Here is a 16,267-nt window from a genome sequence, read left to right as displayed (position 1 = left end):
TATATATTGTAATTGAAATCTACAGACACAAACATAAAGTGTTATAAAATAAACATTTAAATGTGTATTTTGGATGTTTTCTTTATAGTTGGAAAGAAGTTATGGAAGTTGCTAGTGTCTTGACTTAACGTGAATTAATGGGAGGTTTTCAAACTAATCTTAAAATGTTCTTATATAAAATATAACATTAGAAGTAAAAAAAAAATATATATATATAAATAAAAATTGAAATAAAATGTTGAAAAATGTATAACACCAAATACATTAATTGACTAAGGCCCGGTTTCACAGACAGGGCTTAGCCTAAGCCAGGATTAGGCCTTAGTTCAATTAGGATATTTAAGTATCTTTTATAAACATACACTAGAAAAAAACATTACTGGTGTGCATATTTTAAGATATGTCAGTGCAAGTTGCTTTCAGTTAAAACAGCTCAAACATGCATGTTAGTCTAGGCCTTGTCTGTGAAACTGGGGGAATATGTATTGCTTTAATTGCTGAATAAAAAAAGTAAAAGTTTTATTAAAAAAACCAAACCAGAATGTCAGAATGTCAATATCTGCATAGTAATGCAGTGCAAGCACAGTAAAAAAATAAAGAAATTAAAAAAAGAAACAATATTTCAACAACAGAAATTATTGTGATACTAATTTAGAGATACTACATTTACAGTGGATAATTGAGTTTATTTAGCAAATGTTATAGTTCTTATTCCTACAATTATTTCAGCACCTTGGTCAGCACACCTGTCATATGAATATGAACAGCCTTTTTCACATCTTTTGATGCAAATATTTATGTAGTGGGTTTAATGAAGCTTCCTCCAACAGGGCCTATAGCTTAAGGCTCTTCTAAAGTGGTAATAATCTTGAATTTTTCTCTTTAGAATGTTAAAAACTGAACATCAGTCATTTTAATACAAACAGCCAGTTTATCTGCTCAGACAATGAAATCAATAGTATCCAGCTCAATAGTAGTTCAATACTATATTTAGGCCACTGAAACAGTCCCGCTTATTACTGTCCTATTAGCCTTATACTTTTCACACCTCATTAGGTTACATTTTGTTAAACTCTCTTAACTTTAAATCAGCTTATAGGCTTTAATCATAACATGCAGGCCTACATGTAACAGAGCAACTTTGTAGTAATCATTGATTCTTTCAGACAAACAGGGGGGTGGGTGACTTTTGGAACCATCGATCGGCACAGATGTCTGAACTGTCCTCTGTCGTTCTTTCACACTGGTGTTTCTAGAGCAGTTTAGTCACTAACTGCTGACAGATGTGGCATTAAAAATGAAATTTTTGATTTTATTATCCCTTGTTTTGGCGACTTGTTTCGCTGCGGAGGGTAAGTGCCCCACAAACTGCTTTGTTATTATTAGACTGTGATTTATTCTCATTGTGTTTTATAAAAATGAACATTTTATTGCATTTTCCACAGAAACATGCATGGGACGCTGTCAGAGTGGCTTTGATCCTACAAAGAAATGCCAGTGTGATAGAATGTGCAAGTACTATGGAAGCTGCTGTGAGGATTTTGACAGCACTTGTCGGAAAAAAGGTAAGAACTTAATGCACATTCAAATAGTACAGTTGTGCTGCTTAATATTTTTGTGGAAACTGACACAATTTTTTTTCAGGATTCTTTGAGAATATAAAGTTCAAAAGAACAATTTGAAAAATTGTAACATTGTAAAAGTCTTTGTCAATTTAGATCACTTTGTCCTTTCTGAATAAAAGGAAAAATCTTGTTGACACCAAACTTTTGAATGTACTGAATGTTCTATTTAGCTTGTTATAGCTGAAGTGTGTTTTACTATATCTAGTTTTTTATTTCCTAGTTTATTATGTAGAGACAACTATAAGTACACTGTTAATGGGATGATTTCCCTGAAAAGTGTAAACACTGTGGTGCTACATTGCTCTGTTTGTTTGAGCAGCTTGAGCAGTCCTACACAACAACACTGGCTCATCCAGTAATGTGAGATTGGGGAGGGGCTTTCTGTTTTGCCTGTCCAATGGCAGATGAGGGGAGTGTTTGGGAAACATGTTTACAAAAAGGTTTTGCAACAACTATGTGCACTTTTGGCCCTTTGTGGACTTAGAAAATAAACTTTTAAAACACACTTTTTACAGTCCCAGTAGTTATTTAATTTGTCTACAAATGTGTATAAACATACATTGTCTTTCTAAATCTAATTCTATTGCTCTTTTATGTATCCTAAATACACACAATTCAAACTTGTTGCGATTTAACTTTATTATTTTCAACTTATAACTATAATAACTATAAAAACTCAAAACATAAGTTACATACACAATAATAAAAGAGAAAAAAGAACAAATTAAATAATACACACTAAACACCCCATCTCTGGTTAAAAATATTGGCTTGAAGAGTTCTGACGTTTTGCCTACATTTGTTCATTTGATGCATTATTATTTTATTTCACACATTTTACAAATTTACAGCTTGATTGGAAATGACGCACAATAAAATAAAATATGCTGTTGACAGGTGATATTTACCATGATTCCTTGATTTACCATGATTCCATCACGTGTCTCTTATCTCAAACATGCACTTTCACTGATAATAATTATGTTCTTGGTAAACAACTACACTAAACTTTGATCAGACTTTATTACTCACAAAATTGTTTGTTGTGGAAGAAATTATGACTGTGGTACACTGAAAATTGTTATGTATATAGAATAATATTGGAATGCTTATGCCTGTCTTTGACTGGATCATAACAAGGGTAAAACATCAATGTATGTACATAAAAGGTAGTAACAATATTAATAATGATAACATGTTTCCAAGCACTTTTAAGACCCCAAGACCCATGTTTTATTGTGCTCTTCACTATAATAAAAAGGTAAAAAAATAAAAATAAATAAATCTAAATTCTGTTACTTTTCATTAAAATCAACCCCTAGAACATACACACTTAGAAAAAAAAAGGTTCACTTGGGTTCTATAAAACCCTAGGGTTCTTCAATAACCCTTTTTTATAGGTTCTATAAGGAGAAATGTTGCATAATGATTGCGTAATACTTTCATATTTAACAGGTTATTTCAATTTTTTCTAGTGATAAAGTGTGTTTATGAGCTGTTTAATTCATAAAATTTAATGAATTTAAAAAAGTTATTAATTAAAACTAAATCCATAAAATGATCCCATGATGGTAACCCTTAAAAGGTTCTATATATGAAGCACCTGCCAGAAATGTTTAAGGTTCTATATAGAATCTTTTCAAGAGTGTATAAAGTTCCTGAAATTCTGTTTGGTGAAAAAATAAACATTTCACTTTTAATGTCTTATCAATGTAAAGAGAAGCAAACATTGTGAAAATGCAGTAATAATTGAATGTTTTAAACTGTTCCTCAGTTGCCCGTGGTGACATGTTTGAGGTGCCTGAGGAAGATCTGACCTCTTCAGTGACACCAACAGAAGAATCAAATGTGACAGTCACCACCTCTCTGCCCCTTACCACCATAAATCCCACTCCTATGTCTCCTACACTTCCACCCGATCCAGACGCCGTCACCTGTAGCGGCCGTACCTTTGATGCCTTCATGCAATTGAAGAATGGCTCAATCTATGCATTCAGAGGTGAGTTTAGAGGTTGAATGCAATCACTATGGCTTTTTACACTATAGCCTACACAACCTTGTATTCATTTGTGTTCCAGGAGACTATTTCTTTGAGTTAGATGACAAATCTGTCATGCCTGGGTATCCCAAACTCATCAAGGATGTGTGGGGGATCTCCGGTCCTATTGATGCTGCTTTCACACGCATCAACTGCCAGGGAAAAACTTACATATTTAAGGTCTGTTTATTGATTTTATTTATTATTAAAGAGGACCTATTATGCTTTTTTACATTTACAGATTTCTTTATAGTGCAATGTTGCTGTTTGAGGATGAAAAATGTCTGCAAAGTTTCAAAGCCACTCCAAAGGGAGTTATTCTCTTTATCAGTAAGCACAGTTTCTGAACTCCCTGAAACACCTCGATTGTAGTTTTGAGTTTCCTTTCAGGAACGTACAGGTCACAGTGTTCCTCATTTAAATAATTCCAGCCCAAGTCATTTGTTAAAAAAAAAGGGCGAGGCCTGGTTGAGTTGCGTTAGTAAAGTGTTGAAACTCATGGTTATGGAAAGGGGTGTGACATTACCGAAACAGGCTCGAAGCATTTGACCAATCACAACACAGTGGTCCAGCCGACCAATCAGAACACATTGTGCTTTTCAAAAGGAGGGGCTTCATAGAGACAGGAACTAAACAGAGCATTACTGACAGACTGGGAAGGGAGCTGATGATATTTGTAAAAATACCTTTTTAAAAACTTTTTTGAAAATAATTAGACTTTTTTAATTACTAGCATATTCAAGGTGTTTTTACTTTTTACTTGATTGGCACATGGTATGTGTTACGTAATGTGGTAGTAGTAAATCGCACGACGAGGAAGAATACCAAGTAAACACGTAAGAAATACACAGTTACATTAACGAGATCGGACAAAGACTGAGGGAAAACACAAGGTATAAATGCACAGGGACTAACTAGATAACTAATGAGATGGCAGGTGAACTAAATGACTAATCAAACAGAAGGGAGAAAACTAGGTCATAGGACAAACCAAAAACACAATGAAGGAGGGAGACACCGACTAGACATGTAACATTTTGCCCTCTCCTGAGAAGGCACGTCCTCGCGCCGTAGGAGAGTCCAACTGAGGAGGGAGGGTTCTGGAGGAGGATGTGGAGCACACAATAAATAAAACAGAGTCCAGGGAACATGAAACTTTCCATGGAGGTGGAGCAGCCAGAGAGGAGCCAGGGGCAGGAGAAGCCAGGTGGTGGTCCAGAGACCAGCCAGGATGAGGCCCCAGGGCAGAGTCAAAGGTGGGAGGAGCCTTGGTGGAGTCGACTTGGTGGAAGATGACACCCTGGGACGACCAACAGAGATGCAGCCAAAGATGGAGACCCAGATAGAGCCAATGAGCCTACGCGCAGCCGATGGTCCTGGAGACTGAGGTGGAGCCACAGCGACGAGCGTCCAAGGTGGAGCCAGAAACCCTGAGGGCAGAGGCTGAGCCGGTGGGACCGAGGACGGAGACGGAGCTGGGGGTGAAGGCGGAGCCAGACGGAGCAGTAGGTGTAGGCAGGTTGACGACTGACCAAGTCGGAACTGGAGGGACGAGGGAGCCTGGAGAAGCCGTATGGCCGATGGTTTCTGGTGGACCCGAGGAAGGGAGGAGCCAAGGTGGAGCTGAATTGTCGACAGGCAGAGGTGGAGCAGTGGGCACAGAGGCTGGAGGTGGAGACAGGGGATCCTCTGGGCTGGATGGAGCTGGTGGCCTGAAGACACAGAGGAGATGCAGAGGCGCTGAAGGACATCAGCTGAGATGGTGCTGAGGAACTGGCTGACTGAGGAGGTGGGATATGGAGGCTGGGTGGGAATTCTGGAGATATAAGGGGTGCTGGAGAATCAGGAGACCCTGGAGATACAGGGGGACAAGGAAAAACCTCTCCAAAAAAGTCAATAAGGTCCTCTTCAAAAATGTCCTTTAGTTCCTCATAATAATTACCAGAGTCCATCATAATCTTATCCACAGCGGTGGGGTTGTTGACGGGGATTTCCTCTCAGCCCTTGAGCTCCACAAGCACTCCCTCAACGACGTACGATGTTGCCAGCTAGCGCACCTGGTCAGAACCTTGTTGTGAAGAGGGCTCCGGGACGATGGTACCATCCGACCTTGTCCTCGATCCTGGCTTATCCATCGCGGCGGGCTGGCCTCCTTTGTCTGCGGTGGGCACGTGTATCTCAGTTGCATCGTTCGCTGATGGTGGCTGGCTGGTCTCTGGCGGTGCTGGAGTCAGAGCAGGGCTGGTGAGTTCATCCACGGCGGAGCAGACGGTAAACGATGACATGTTGCTTACCAGCACCCACTCGACAAACTCGGTGAAAGATCCCAGAGGACCCACATCGGGCAGGAGAGCCTTTGTGCGCTCGTTCAAACTGGCCAGGTAGAATGCGCAACGGATACGATCGGGAAAGTCCGTAAGGCTCGCCACATAGAGGAACGCACAGGTGTGGGCCTCGAGGCTTTTCTGCTCCTGCTCCAGGCATAGGAGTAATACAACAGGTCCATGCTGTCTTCGGTATTGGTCCGATGTTCTGTTACGTCATGTGGTAGTAGTAAATCACACAACAAGGAAGAATACCAAGAGATAGGCTTTAATAACAAAAAACATAGGAACAGGAGAAATACACAGTTACAATAATGAGATCGGACAAAGACTGAGGGAAAACACAAGGTATAAATACACAGGGACTAACTAGAAAACTAATGAGACAACAGGTGAACTACATGACTAATCAAACAGAAAGAGGAAAACCTGGTCATAGGACTAAACCAAAAACACAATGAAGGAGGGAGACACCAACTAGACATGTAACAGTATGACATTTTAGAATCATTAAAACCTAAAGCCTAAAAAAAAAAAAAAAAACATTAAATCACATATTTTAACTTTTATTGCAAATGGTATACATTTCTAAGAACCTGGCAAATTTGTTTTTAATCAATATTTATTTATCACTGACACTCATATGTGTCACTGACCAAGAAGCTATTTTGACAGAAACTAGAATATTTAGAGCAAAATGTCAAAGGTTATGTCACTTCATACTTAATGAATCACAGGGCAACAAGTACTGGCGTTTTGATGGTGACGTCTTGGATGAAGATTATCCAAGAGACATATCTGTGGGCTTTGAGAAGATTCCAGATGACATTGATGCTGCATTTGCAATCCCAGCTCCAGGCCATCATGGGAGGGAAAAAGTGTATTTTTTTAAAGGTATGCAAAAGTCAAATGAATGTCATAATAGAGTGCTTTGGGGATGATGTATTTTTTTGTAGGCCAAAACCTGGAAATGAGTTAGCATTTTAGCATTTCCAGTTCCACCGTCCTGAAGTCAATAGGTTTTTTGAATGGGATTTTGGTGAAATACCAGAAATAAGGTTTGTGGTTTACACAAGCAAAAATCCTACTGGGTTTGTGTCCAGGGTGATTGTAACTTACGGGTTGGCCTTCAAAAATATGTCATAAGTGCAGCACTGAAATATGGTTATGCACCTCATACATTGAATTTATTTAATATTTAATGTTTTTGTTTGTCCCACAGGGGACCAGTACTACCAATATGAGTTCAAACACCAGCCTTCCCATGAAGAATGTGACCGCATGACCAAGTCTGCGCCCTCTGTTGCCTTCACACGTTATACAAACCTGTACTGTGACTTGGATAACTTGTTTGCTATGCTCTTTCAAAACAGTAAGTTTACATGCATATCTTGTTAAGCAGAGGGTTCAATAAATGTCTGGTTTGTTGAAATGTTCCCTGTCCACCCAGTTCAAGGGCATCACAAAGGGCCACACTTCATTTCCAAAGACTGGGTTGGTATCAAACCTCCCATAGATGCTGCAATGGTTGGCCGACTGTATGTAAACCCTGGGCCCTCACCATCTCCAGCCAGGAGCCTGAGCAGAGGCCGACCTGGAAGGAGAAAGAAGACCAGGGGTCGAGGAGCCAGAGTGAGCCGCTCGCTGTTTTGGGAAGACTTTGGATTGGACTATGAGGAAAGGTTTGTTAATTATTGAGGTTTTCTGAGGGTATATTTATACAGTAGATGTATAGATTATTTGTATCTATATGCGTTATATAGGTACTATGGAGCAGAGAAGCGTGGAAAAAATCAGAAAAAGGGCCGTGGAAGACGTCCATCTCTCTTTGACATGAGCTACGACCCGACAGACTACATAGATGTGGAGGTCGTTCAAGAGAAGGCCACGCCTGTGCAGAATGTCTACTTTTTTAAGAAAGGTACTTCAGGTCATGATAATATTCTGTTCATTCTGTTAGGATGAATCTAAAACATATTTATGCTAAAAGTTTCCTTTTAAGGTAGACTTTGGAGATGGGTCAAATTTAGGTTTGCATCATGAAAACTTAATAAACATAAAAATAAACATCTTAATTATAAAAGTAAGGGGCAATTTTATGTTTCAATCACAAATGGCAGTAGAGAAATTACATGCACTGTTGTTGAAAAGTTTAAAATCAGTAAGTGCTTTTAAAGAAATGAACAAATTAACACTTTTATTCAGCAAGGATGCAACAAACTGATTAAAAACTACTTTAAATACATTTATAATGTTACAAAAGATTTCTATTTCATGTAAGAGCTGTTCTTTTGAACATCAAAGAATGAACAGACTATTAATCAAAGAAACCTGAAAAACATTTATCACTGTTTCCACAAAAGTCTGAAGCATCACAGCTTCTTTCAAAAACATTAAAACAATCTTACTGACCCCCAAAAATGGTAGTGTACATGTTTTAATGGTAATAAAACATATTGTATTTATATATTTTCTAACATTTGTATTAATATTGTGCCATTGCTCCTCTAGATAAATACTACAGGGTGGACCTGCAGACCAAACGGATTGACTATGTAAACCCTCCTTACCCAAGATCCATTGGCAAATATTGGTTGGGATGTAAAGAAAAGGACATGTCAGAAAAAAGATAAGAAACAAGTTTTCCATATTTGTGTTAATCATAAAGATTTTAATGTTATTGCTAAATTAGAAGCCATTTATGAGGATTAATTAGTACTATCAATATTATAGTGTTCCTGATGTGTTACATTACAGTTATATCTGACATTTGCATGCATTAGGATAAAGCTTCTGATAAACTTATTTCTATTATTCAGTATTATATGATATTGAATGAACCTATGAACTGTTCTTGTTATAAGTATAAAAATGCTGAATAATAATAAACTGTCTGTTCAGTGCAACCAGTATTGTCGTATTTTTTACATTTGTCATGTTTTGATATGTGCCTTGTCATCAGTGGGCTTAAATCCTTTAAGATCTTTAATGTATTTTTTATTCATTTACTGAATCATTTAACTTGTTTACTGAGATACTTAAAGTCAATTTTTGGTTTATGTTGACATTATTTACTTTCTTATTGCATGTAACTGGTCCTATTGTGCAGGATTCATCAGTGCAGCAGAACTTATGGGTAGGGATAGGTTTAGGGGTAGGGATATGGTTAATATTAAATTTTTTAACAGGAATGTTGTTCCAGGACCAACAGAATACTTTGACCCAGGAACACGTCTAACTCTGCGAAATCAGGACGTTCCATCAGTGCACAAAAAAACAAATAAACAAAAAAAGACAAAACTATCTGTCCTATTTTGAATCTGCTCTCTTACTGTTGAAGCTCGGCAGGACTGGATTCCCAGCATGTTTGTTGAGTCACAGCCCCTCTTGAGTTCTCTGCCCAGGGGTCTGAAAATTCTTGGAAGCATTTAACATAACATATAATTCAGATCGCTTTGGTGTATTAAGCAACTTTGGCAAACAATTTATATTACACAATACAATGTATCTGAAAGGTTAAGGGTTTTAGAGATACACAATATTGCCAAAAGTATTGGGACACCCCTTCAAATCATTAAATTCAGGTGTTCCAATCACTTCCATGGCCACAGGTGTATAAAATCAAGCACCTAGGCATACAGACTGCTCCTACAAACATTTGTGAAAGAATGGTCCTCAGGAGCTCAGTGAATTAAAGCGTGGTACCGTGATAGGTTGCCACCTGTGCAATAAGTCCATTTGTGAAATTTCCTCACTACTAAATATTCCACAGTCAACTGTTAGTGGTATCATAATAAAGTGGAAGCAATTGGGAACAACAGCAACTCAGCCACGAAGTGGTAGGCCACGTAAAATCACAGAGCGGGGTCAGCGCATGCTGAGGCGCACAGTGCACAGAAGTCGCCAACTTTCTGCAGAGTCAATAGCTACAGACCTCCAAACTTCGTATGGCCTTCAGATTAGCTCAAGAACAGTGCGTAGAGAGCTTCATGGAATGGGTTTACATGGCCGAGCAGCTGCATCCAAGCCTTACATCACCAAGTGCAATGCAAAGCGTTGGATGCAGTGGTGTAAAGCACGCCACCACTGGACTCTAGAGCAGTGGAGACGTGCTCTCTGGAGTGACGAATCACGCTTCTCTGTCTGGCAATCCAAAGGACGAGTCTGGGTTTGGCGGTTGCCAGGAGAACGGTACTTGCCTGACTGCATTGTGCCAAGTGTAAAGTTTGGTGGAGGGGGGATTATGGTGTGGGGTTGTTTTTGAACGAGTTTGGATGAACGAGTTTGGCCTGACTGGCCTGCACAGAGTCCTGACCTCAACCCGATAGAACACCTTTGGGATGAATTAGAGCGGAGACTGTGAGCCAGGCCTTCTCGCCAACATCACTGCCTGACCTCACAAATGTGCTTCTAGAAGAATGTTCAAAAATTCCCATAAACACACTCCTAAACCTTGTGGAAAGCCTTCCCAGAAGAGTTGAGGACTGTTATAGTTGCAAAGGGTGGGACAACTCCATATTAAACCTTACAGATTAAGAATGGAATGTCATTAAAGTTTATGTGCACGTAAAGGCAGGCATCCAAAAACTTTTGGCAATATAGTGTATCTTTTTTTTTAATGTATATTATTTACATGCATGAGCTTGCAATAAGGCTATTTATAATTATGTAGCATTTTATGTTTAATTTACAATAAATTAAGAAGTTATTGATTTTGAAGATGCATCAGATAATCTAATGTACTGTATGACAAGTTTATAGAGGTGTGAACTGCATATAATCAGAAATAAATTAAATAAATGCAAATGATTGATTTATGGTCAATTTATTATATTAAAAAGGGTCATTTCATGAGTAAGTAAACTTTTTTAAAACTATGCTAAAGTGTGTTTATTTTTTTCACGAGGGTGAATTGCAGAGAGCAGCAGATGTATACAAACAGCCTTTAGGATCAATGGTGAAGAGTACAGCCCTCAAATATTCACCAGAAAGTGTTGATATGAGGAGAAGAACAACACAATAGCTTCATTTGAAGTGTTCCTTAATATCAGTTCCTGGAGTGTTGCTTAAAAATACAAACTCAATTTAAAAACAAAACAAAACAAAAAAAAAAAACACGGTGAACTGTCTAACAGGGCTCTGGTGTAAAACTTCATTGGCAAAATTGAATTCTCTTGTATTTACTTGGATTTTCTGTGACACAGATGAACAGATGGTTAAAAGAAAGAGCAGGTAACACCCCCCTACCCCCAACTACAGGCAGAATGTGTTATTTAGCATTATTATTATTTTTATGTCAGTCAACATTAGAAATTCATACGTAGGCTGATGCATGGGGATGCATTGATTTTCAGGATGAAATTGATGTCTGCCGCCCTCATGTGGCTGTGAGAAAAAACACAACCACTTCCTACGAGCCACTTAAGATGAATGATATAATCATCTAATGTCCTATGAGCAAAGTTTTAACGAACCAAAAAAGAGAAGCAACAGAGAAATTCAAACCTGGAATATGATCAGGCTATTTCTAAAGGATATGAGGAGATGAACATTACATTTGAATTATCTGGCAAAACCCTAATGAGTCTGTTTGTGTTCATCACTTGTGAAGTTGTCTCAAGAGCAATATCTCACTAACTGTAAGGTTTTGAGGGGGGAAAAAATCACTTACACAAATCACTTTCTTTAGTAGTGTTTTTTTTTTTATGTTGGTTTCAAACACTAAAACACAAAAGGATGATTTTTCTGAATTCTTCGAACTATAATCTCAAATATGATTATATTTTTGTAATAGCTGTTGGGTAAATACATTCTGGAATGCATTCAAATGAGTCAACTTTGTATTTAGACAAATCATCCACACATACATCCAATAAGCTCTTTCAGCTCTAACTCCATCTCTTCATTTATATGTGACAGAGTGGTAATCATGCATCTGTCCCAATGTTTTTGGAGTGTGTTGCAGCCATCAAAATCAAAATTTGTTTATATTGACAAAATACAATTAAGTTGGTAAGTGAAAACTTTGGAAATCTTTTCTTTGTAAAAAATTGTAACGTAATGTAACACATTACTTTTCCATAAAAAGTAGCGCAATAAGTTAAGTTAGTTTTTTAGGGAGTAACGCAATATTGTAATGCATTATATTTAAAAGTACATTTAACTTTCCCCAACAGTGCTCATAGCTCAATATTATACTGCTCCGTCTCTGTGAGTGAAACACTCATTTGTGACACTAGAGGATGCACTTATCATCGGGATAGAGAAGGAGTTGAAGGATGTGAGATGGAACTTACACTTCCTCTTTCTTATCTCTATAACTGCCACTTAAATTTCCAGCTTGTTTTGAGATGTACTGTAGGGGAGAGCGGGGCACAACCTAACGCTTTTTGACTTTCTCAGTTTGTGTAAATCTACTTAGGGTTCAGGGAATTTCTTTTGTTCCACATTAATTTCACACGTCTGGTACAAATATGTGGCTTTGTTTCATTAATACAGTGTATACTTTTTTCTTTATTTACCCCGAAAGAAGGGAAGTGAAATGTGACAACATGCCCCATAGGTGGGGCACATTGTAACATGTGATGGGATATGTTGTAACATGACCATATGACAGCTAAAAATTTTATCTGACTTCATTAAAAAAAATATACATGACAAACTAAAATATTTTTTGTCAATAAAAGACAATAATTATTTTTTTCATATAAAATAATAGCATTTTTTTTTAGAAATTCAAATTTAAATAATTTTGTAGTTTGACAATGAACACTCTGCAAAACACAGCTATACAGCACTGGTCAAAACAATACACCCAAACAGATGAAGAAACCTATTGAGACATTCAGAAAAACACAGAGCTGAACAAAAACACTACTCTCCCTCCACTCACAGCTCTCACAGAACACGAGACAAATAGACGAGACAGTACAAATGCTGAACATTTCTTGAAATAATATTTTCTGGATGTTCAGGTTCTTCCTCTCGGTCTTTATTCACCTTTTTTCCCATAGTTTATCAACAGAAATTCATAAAAGTTAATTATGCCAGTTGTATCGTAACTATAGAATAGCATAGTTCTAATAGCGGGGCACATTGTAACGCAGTGTTACAACGAACCCTATCTGCGCAACTGGAATTTAAACCTGGTTAGTGTCTTCTGCTAGTTAGTGAAGCATTAAACAACTACTCAAACTGCTAAACAACAGATTGGAGATTAAAATAATATCAGATTTGTCTAATTTTAAAGATGAACGAAGGTCTTAGGGGTGTAGAACGACATGAGGGTGAGTAACAAATGACATTATTTTCATTTTTGGGTGAACTTTCCCTTTAAGGTTGGACCACTGTAGTCACATGGACTATTTTAACGATGTTTTTACAACCTTTCTGGGCCTTAAAAGTAGTAATTAAATTGCTGTCTATGGAGGGTCAGAGAGCTCTCGGATTTTATAAAAAATATCTTTATTATCTTCCGAAGATGAACGAAGGTCTTACGGGTTTGGAACGACATGAGGGTGAATAATTAATGACAGAATTTTCATTTTTTGGGTGAACTAACCCTTTAAAGGGGGACACATTTTTAAAAATAATTTTATTTGGTTCCTCAAAAATATGATTCCTACGGAAATTTAATAATTGTCATGGAATCACCAGGCTCTACCCTCACCTAGTCACATCGGTCACAGTCCCCTGAATTCTAATCATCACCAGCTGTTACCAATCACTTCAGCACCAGTTTTAAGGACTTGCCACACACACACACACACACACACACACACACACACACACACACACACACACACACACACACACACACACACACACACACACACACACACACTTTGTCTGGTCTCATCTGACTCGGACCGTATCCGTTTGGATTATTACTTACCTGAAGCTTACTTACCACCTCGTCCCTGTTTCCAGTCTCCAGTTCCTTGTCTCCCTCCAGTCTCCTTGTGATAATCCTGCAAAAGAAAATGAAAGTTATTTCTGTACTTCACAGTGTCTGTCGAAGACAGTATCTGGCAACATGAGCACATCACAACACGATATGTGATATATAATAATTTGTGGATTTACTTTGCCATTCTCACCAGTTAATTTTCGGTAAGCCTGCTGGGGATACTTCCATTGGTGATCAGCTTTATCACTTAAAGCAAGGAAAAATGACAGTCAATGACTATCCCCTCAAGTTTCGCACTCTAGCAGCAGCAAGCAGCTAGAATGAAAGCTCTCTCATCACCACTTTCAGACAAGGATTATCTCCCCAACTCTCGCTGCATACAATGATTCCATCGGCCTCGAGAAGTCCATCCATCTAGCTACCCGAGTAGCCTATCATATGCAGGGTTGTGTGGAGACCTCCCAGAGCCAGCCTAACACCTCCTCCTCTTGTCAACCAGAGCAAGCCAGCTCTCCATAATCAGAACCCATGGAAATAGAATCAACACGTTTTTCTTTGGCAGAACGTAGGAGACGGCTGACCCAGGGGTTATGTTTATATTGCAGTGCATCAGGGCATGTGATTCTCGAGTGCCCTATCCGACCACATTAACCTTTGGTGAGTGTTGTTCAAGTTGTGTTAGTTCATCACCTCTTACTACCAAAGTATTCATTACTGTCTATGATATATCCTTTCCAGTCACCGGAACTTTATCTCCAGTTACCTCAGCCATCAGCTTCATCTCCAGAAGAACCCAAATTGAAGACATTACAAACCCCAATCCATAACTGGAAAGCCCCTGAATCATGCCAACATCTGGTATGGAGTGGGTCCACTTCAGTTATGTGTTAGAGTCCTTCATCAAGAAGAGATTCATTTACTGGTTCTGGAGAACTCCACCACTGGCATCATCCCAGGGTGACCGTGGCAAATAAAACATCATCCAGAGCTCTCTTGGGAAACTGGAGAGATAAAGAAATGGAACGATCTTTGTTACCCCTTCTGTTTCTCTAAGTTACCACTCCAATTAAAGAAGGTACTTCAATCAGTAGCCGCCTGCTCCACTTCCATTGAAAGCCCCATTCATCAGCAGTCCGTTAATGTCCCTGATCGTTACTACCAGTTCCAAGAAATCTTTTAACCCAAAGGAGCTTCCCAGCTACCACCCTACCAGCCATGGGACTGCACGATTGATCTCCTTCCAGCTGAACCAGTACCCAGAGGCAAGATTTATCCTTGCCCTGCATTGACTATCGTGCCCTCAACAAAATCACTATAAAATTCCAGTACCCCCTTCCTCTTGTCCCAGTGGCATTAGAGCACCTCAGAGCAGCCAAGATCTTCACTAAGTTGGCCCTTCCGCAGTGTGTTCAACCTCATCCAGATAAGCGAGGGGGACAAATAGAAGACAGCTTTTGTGGCCCCTACTGGCCACTTTGAATACTGCATTATGTTGTACGGGCTAGTAAACTCTCCCTCCATATTCCAGGATTTCATGCATGAGGTGCTCCGGGAGTTCCTTCACTGCTTTTTCCTGGTTTACATAGATGACATCTTGATATATTCCCAGAGCCTGGCTGAACATCGCCAACACGTGGAGGTTTTCCAGAGACTTTGGGATTTCAACCTGTTCCTTAAGGCTGAGAAGTGCTAGTTCCACCAATCTGAGATCCAGTTCCTTGGATACATCATCAACAATAATGGTATCTCTTTGGACGAGAGGATGGTGGAAGCTATCCACGTCTGGCCCATTCCCAAAACTGTCAAGGAACTTGAAGATTTGAAAGATTGATGAAGATGAAGATTTCTAGGATTTGCCAACTTCTACTGCCACTTCATTCTTAACTACAGTTCCATTACCTGTCCTCTGACCTCCCTGCTCTGTGGTAAGCTCAAATCTCTATCCTAGTCCCAGGAAGCAGAGGTCACACTCAACTCTCTGAAGCAAGCTCCTAACACATCCCGATTCAAACAAGCCTTTCATCGTGGAGTTTGATGCCTCAACAACTGGAGTAGTAGCGGTGCTTTCACAGCAGCAAGGGACTCCTCCCAGGCTCTATTCATGTGCTTTCTTCTCCCGTAAGATTAACCCGGCGGATAGAATTTACGACATCGGTTACTGAGAACTGCTAGCCATTAAATTGGCCTAGAATGGAGGCACTGGCTTGAGGGAGTTCACCATCATTTCACGGTATGGACAGACCATAAGAACCTTCAATACCTCAGCAAACCCAAACGACTCAACCCTCACTAAGCCCGCTGGGCTCTATTTTTCACAAGATTTGATTTCAAGATTGTATACCGTCTAGGTTCCAAAAACTGCAAAGCCAAA

The 16,267-nt window shown here is 39.0% G+C and overlaps 1 protein-coding gene across 1 annotated transcript; it reads left to right on the top strand.

The window, feature by feature from the left end:
* Window positions 1–1,184: 1,184 nt before the first annotated feature.
* On the top strand, window positions 1,185–8,893 carry vtnb (vitronectin b). The gene is made up of 9 exons (XM_051876616.1): window positions 1,185–1,352; window positions 1,446–1,565; window positions 3,400–3,624; window positions 3,704–3,843; window positions 6,725–6,881; window positions 7,210–7,359; window positions 7,438–7,669; window positions 7,751–7,908; window positions 8,499–8,893. Exons 1-9 carry the CDS (start codon window positions 1,298–1,300, stop codon window positions 8,618–8,620), a joined length of 1,359 nt encoding a protein of 452 aa, XP_051732576.1. The 5' UTR covers window positions 1,185–1,297; the 3' UTR covers window positions 8,621–8,893.
* Window positions 8,894–16,267: the final 7,374 nt, after the last annotated feature.

This window comes from Ctenopharyngodon idella, chromosome 21 (genome assembly GCF_019924925.1).
Source record: "Ctenopharyngodon idella isolate HZGC_01 chromosome 21, HZGC01, whole genome shotgun sequence".
NCBI classification, from domain to species: Eukaryota; Metazoa; Chordata; class Actinopteri; order Cypriniformes; family Xenocyprididae; genus Ctenopharyngodon; species Ctenopharyngodon idella.
The sequence above is the reverse complement of the archived record's forward strand: the minus strand, read 5'-3'. Positions and strand labels throughout refer to the sequence as shown.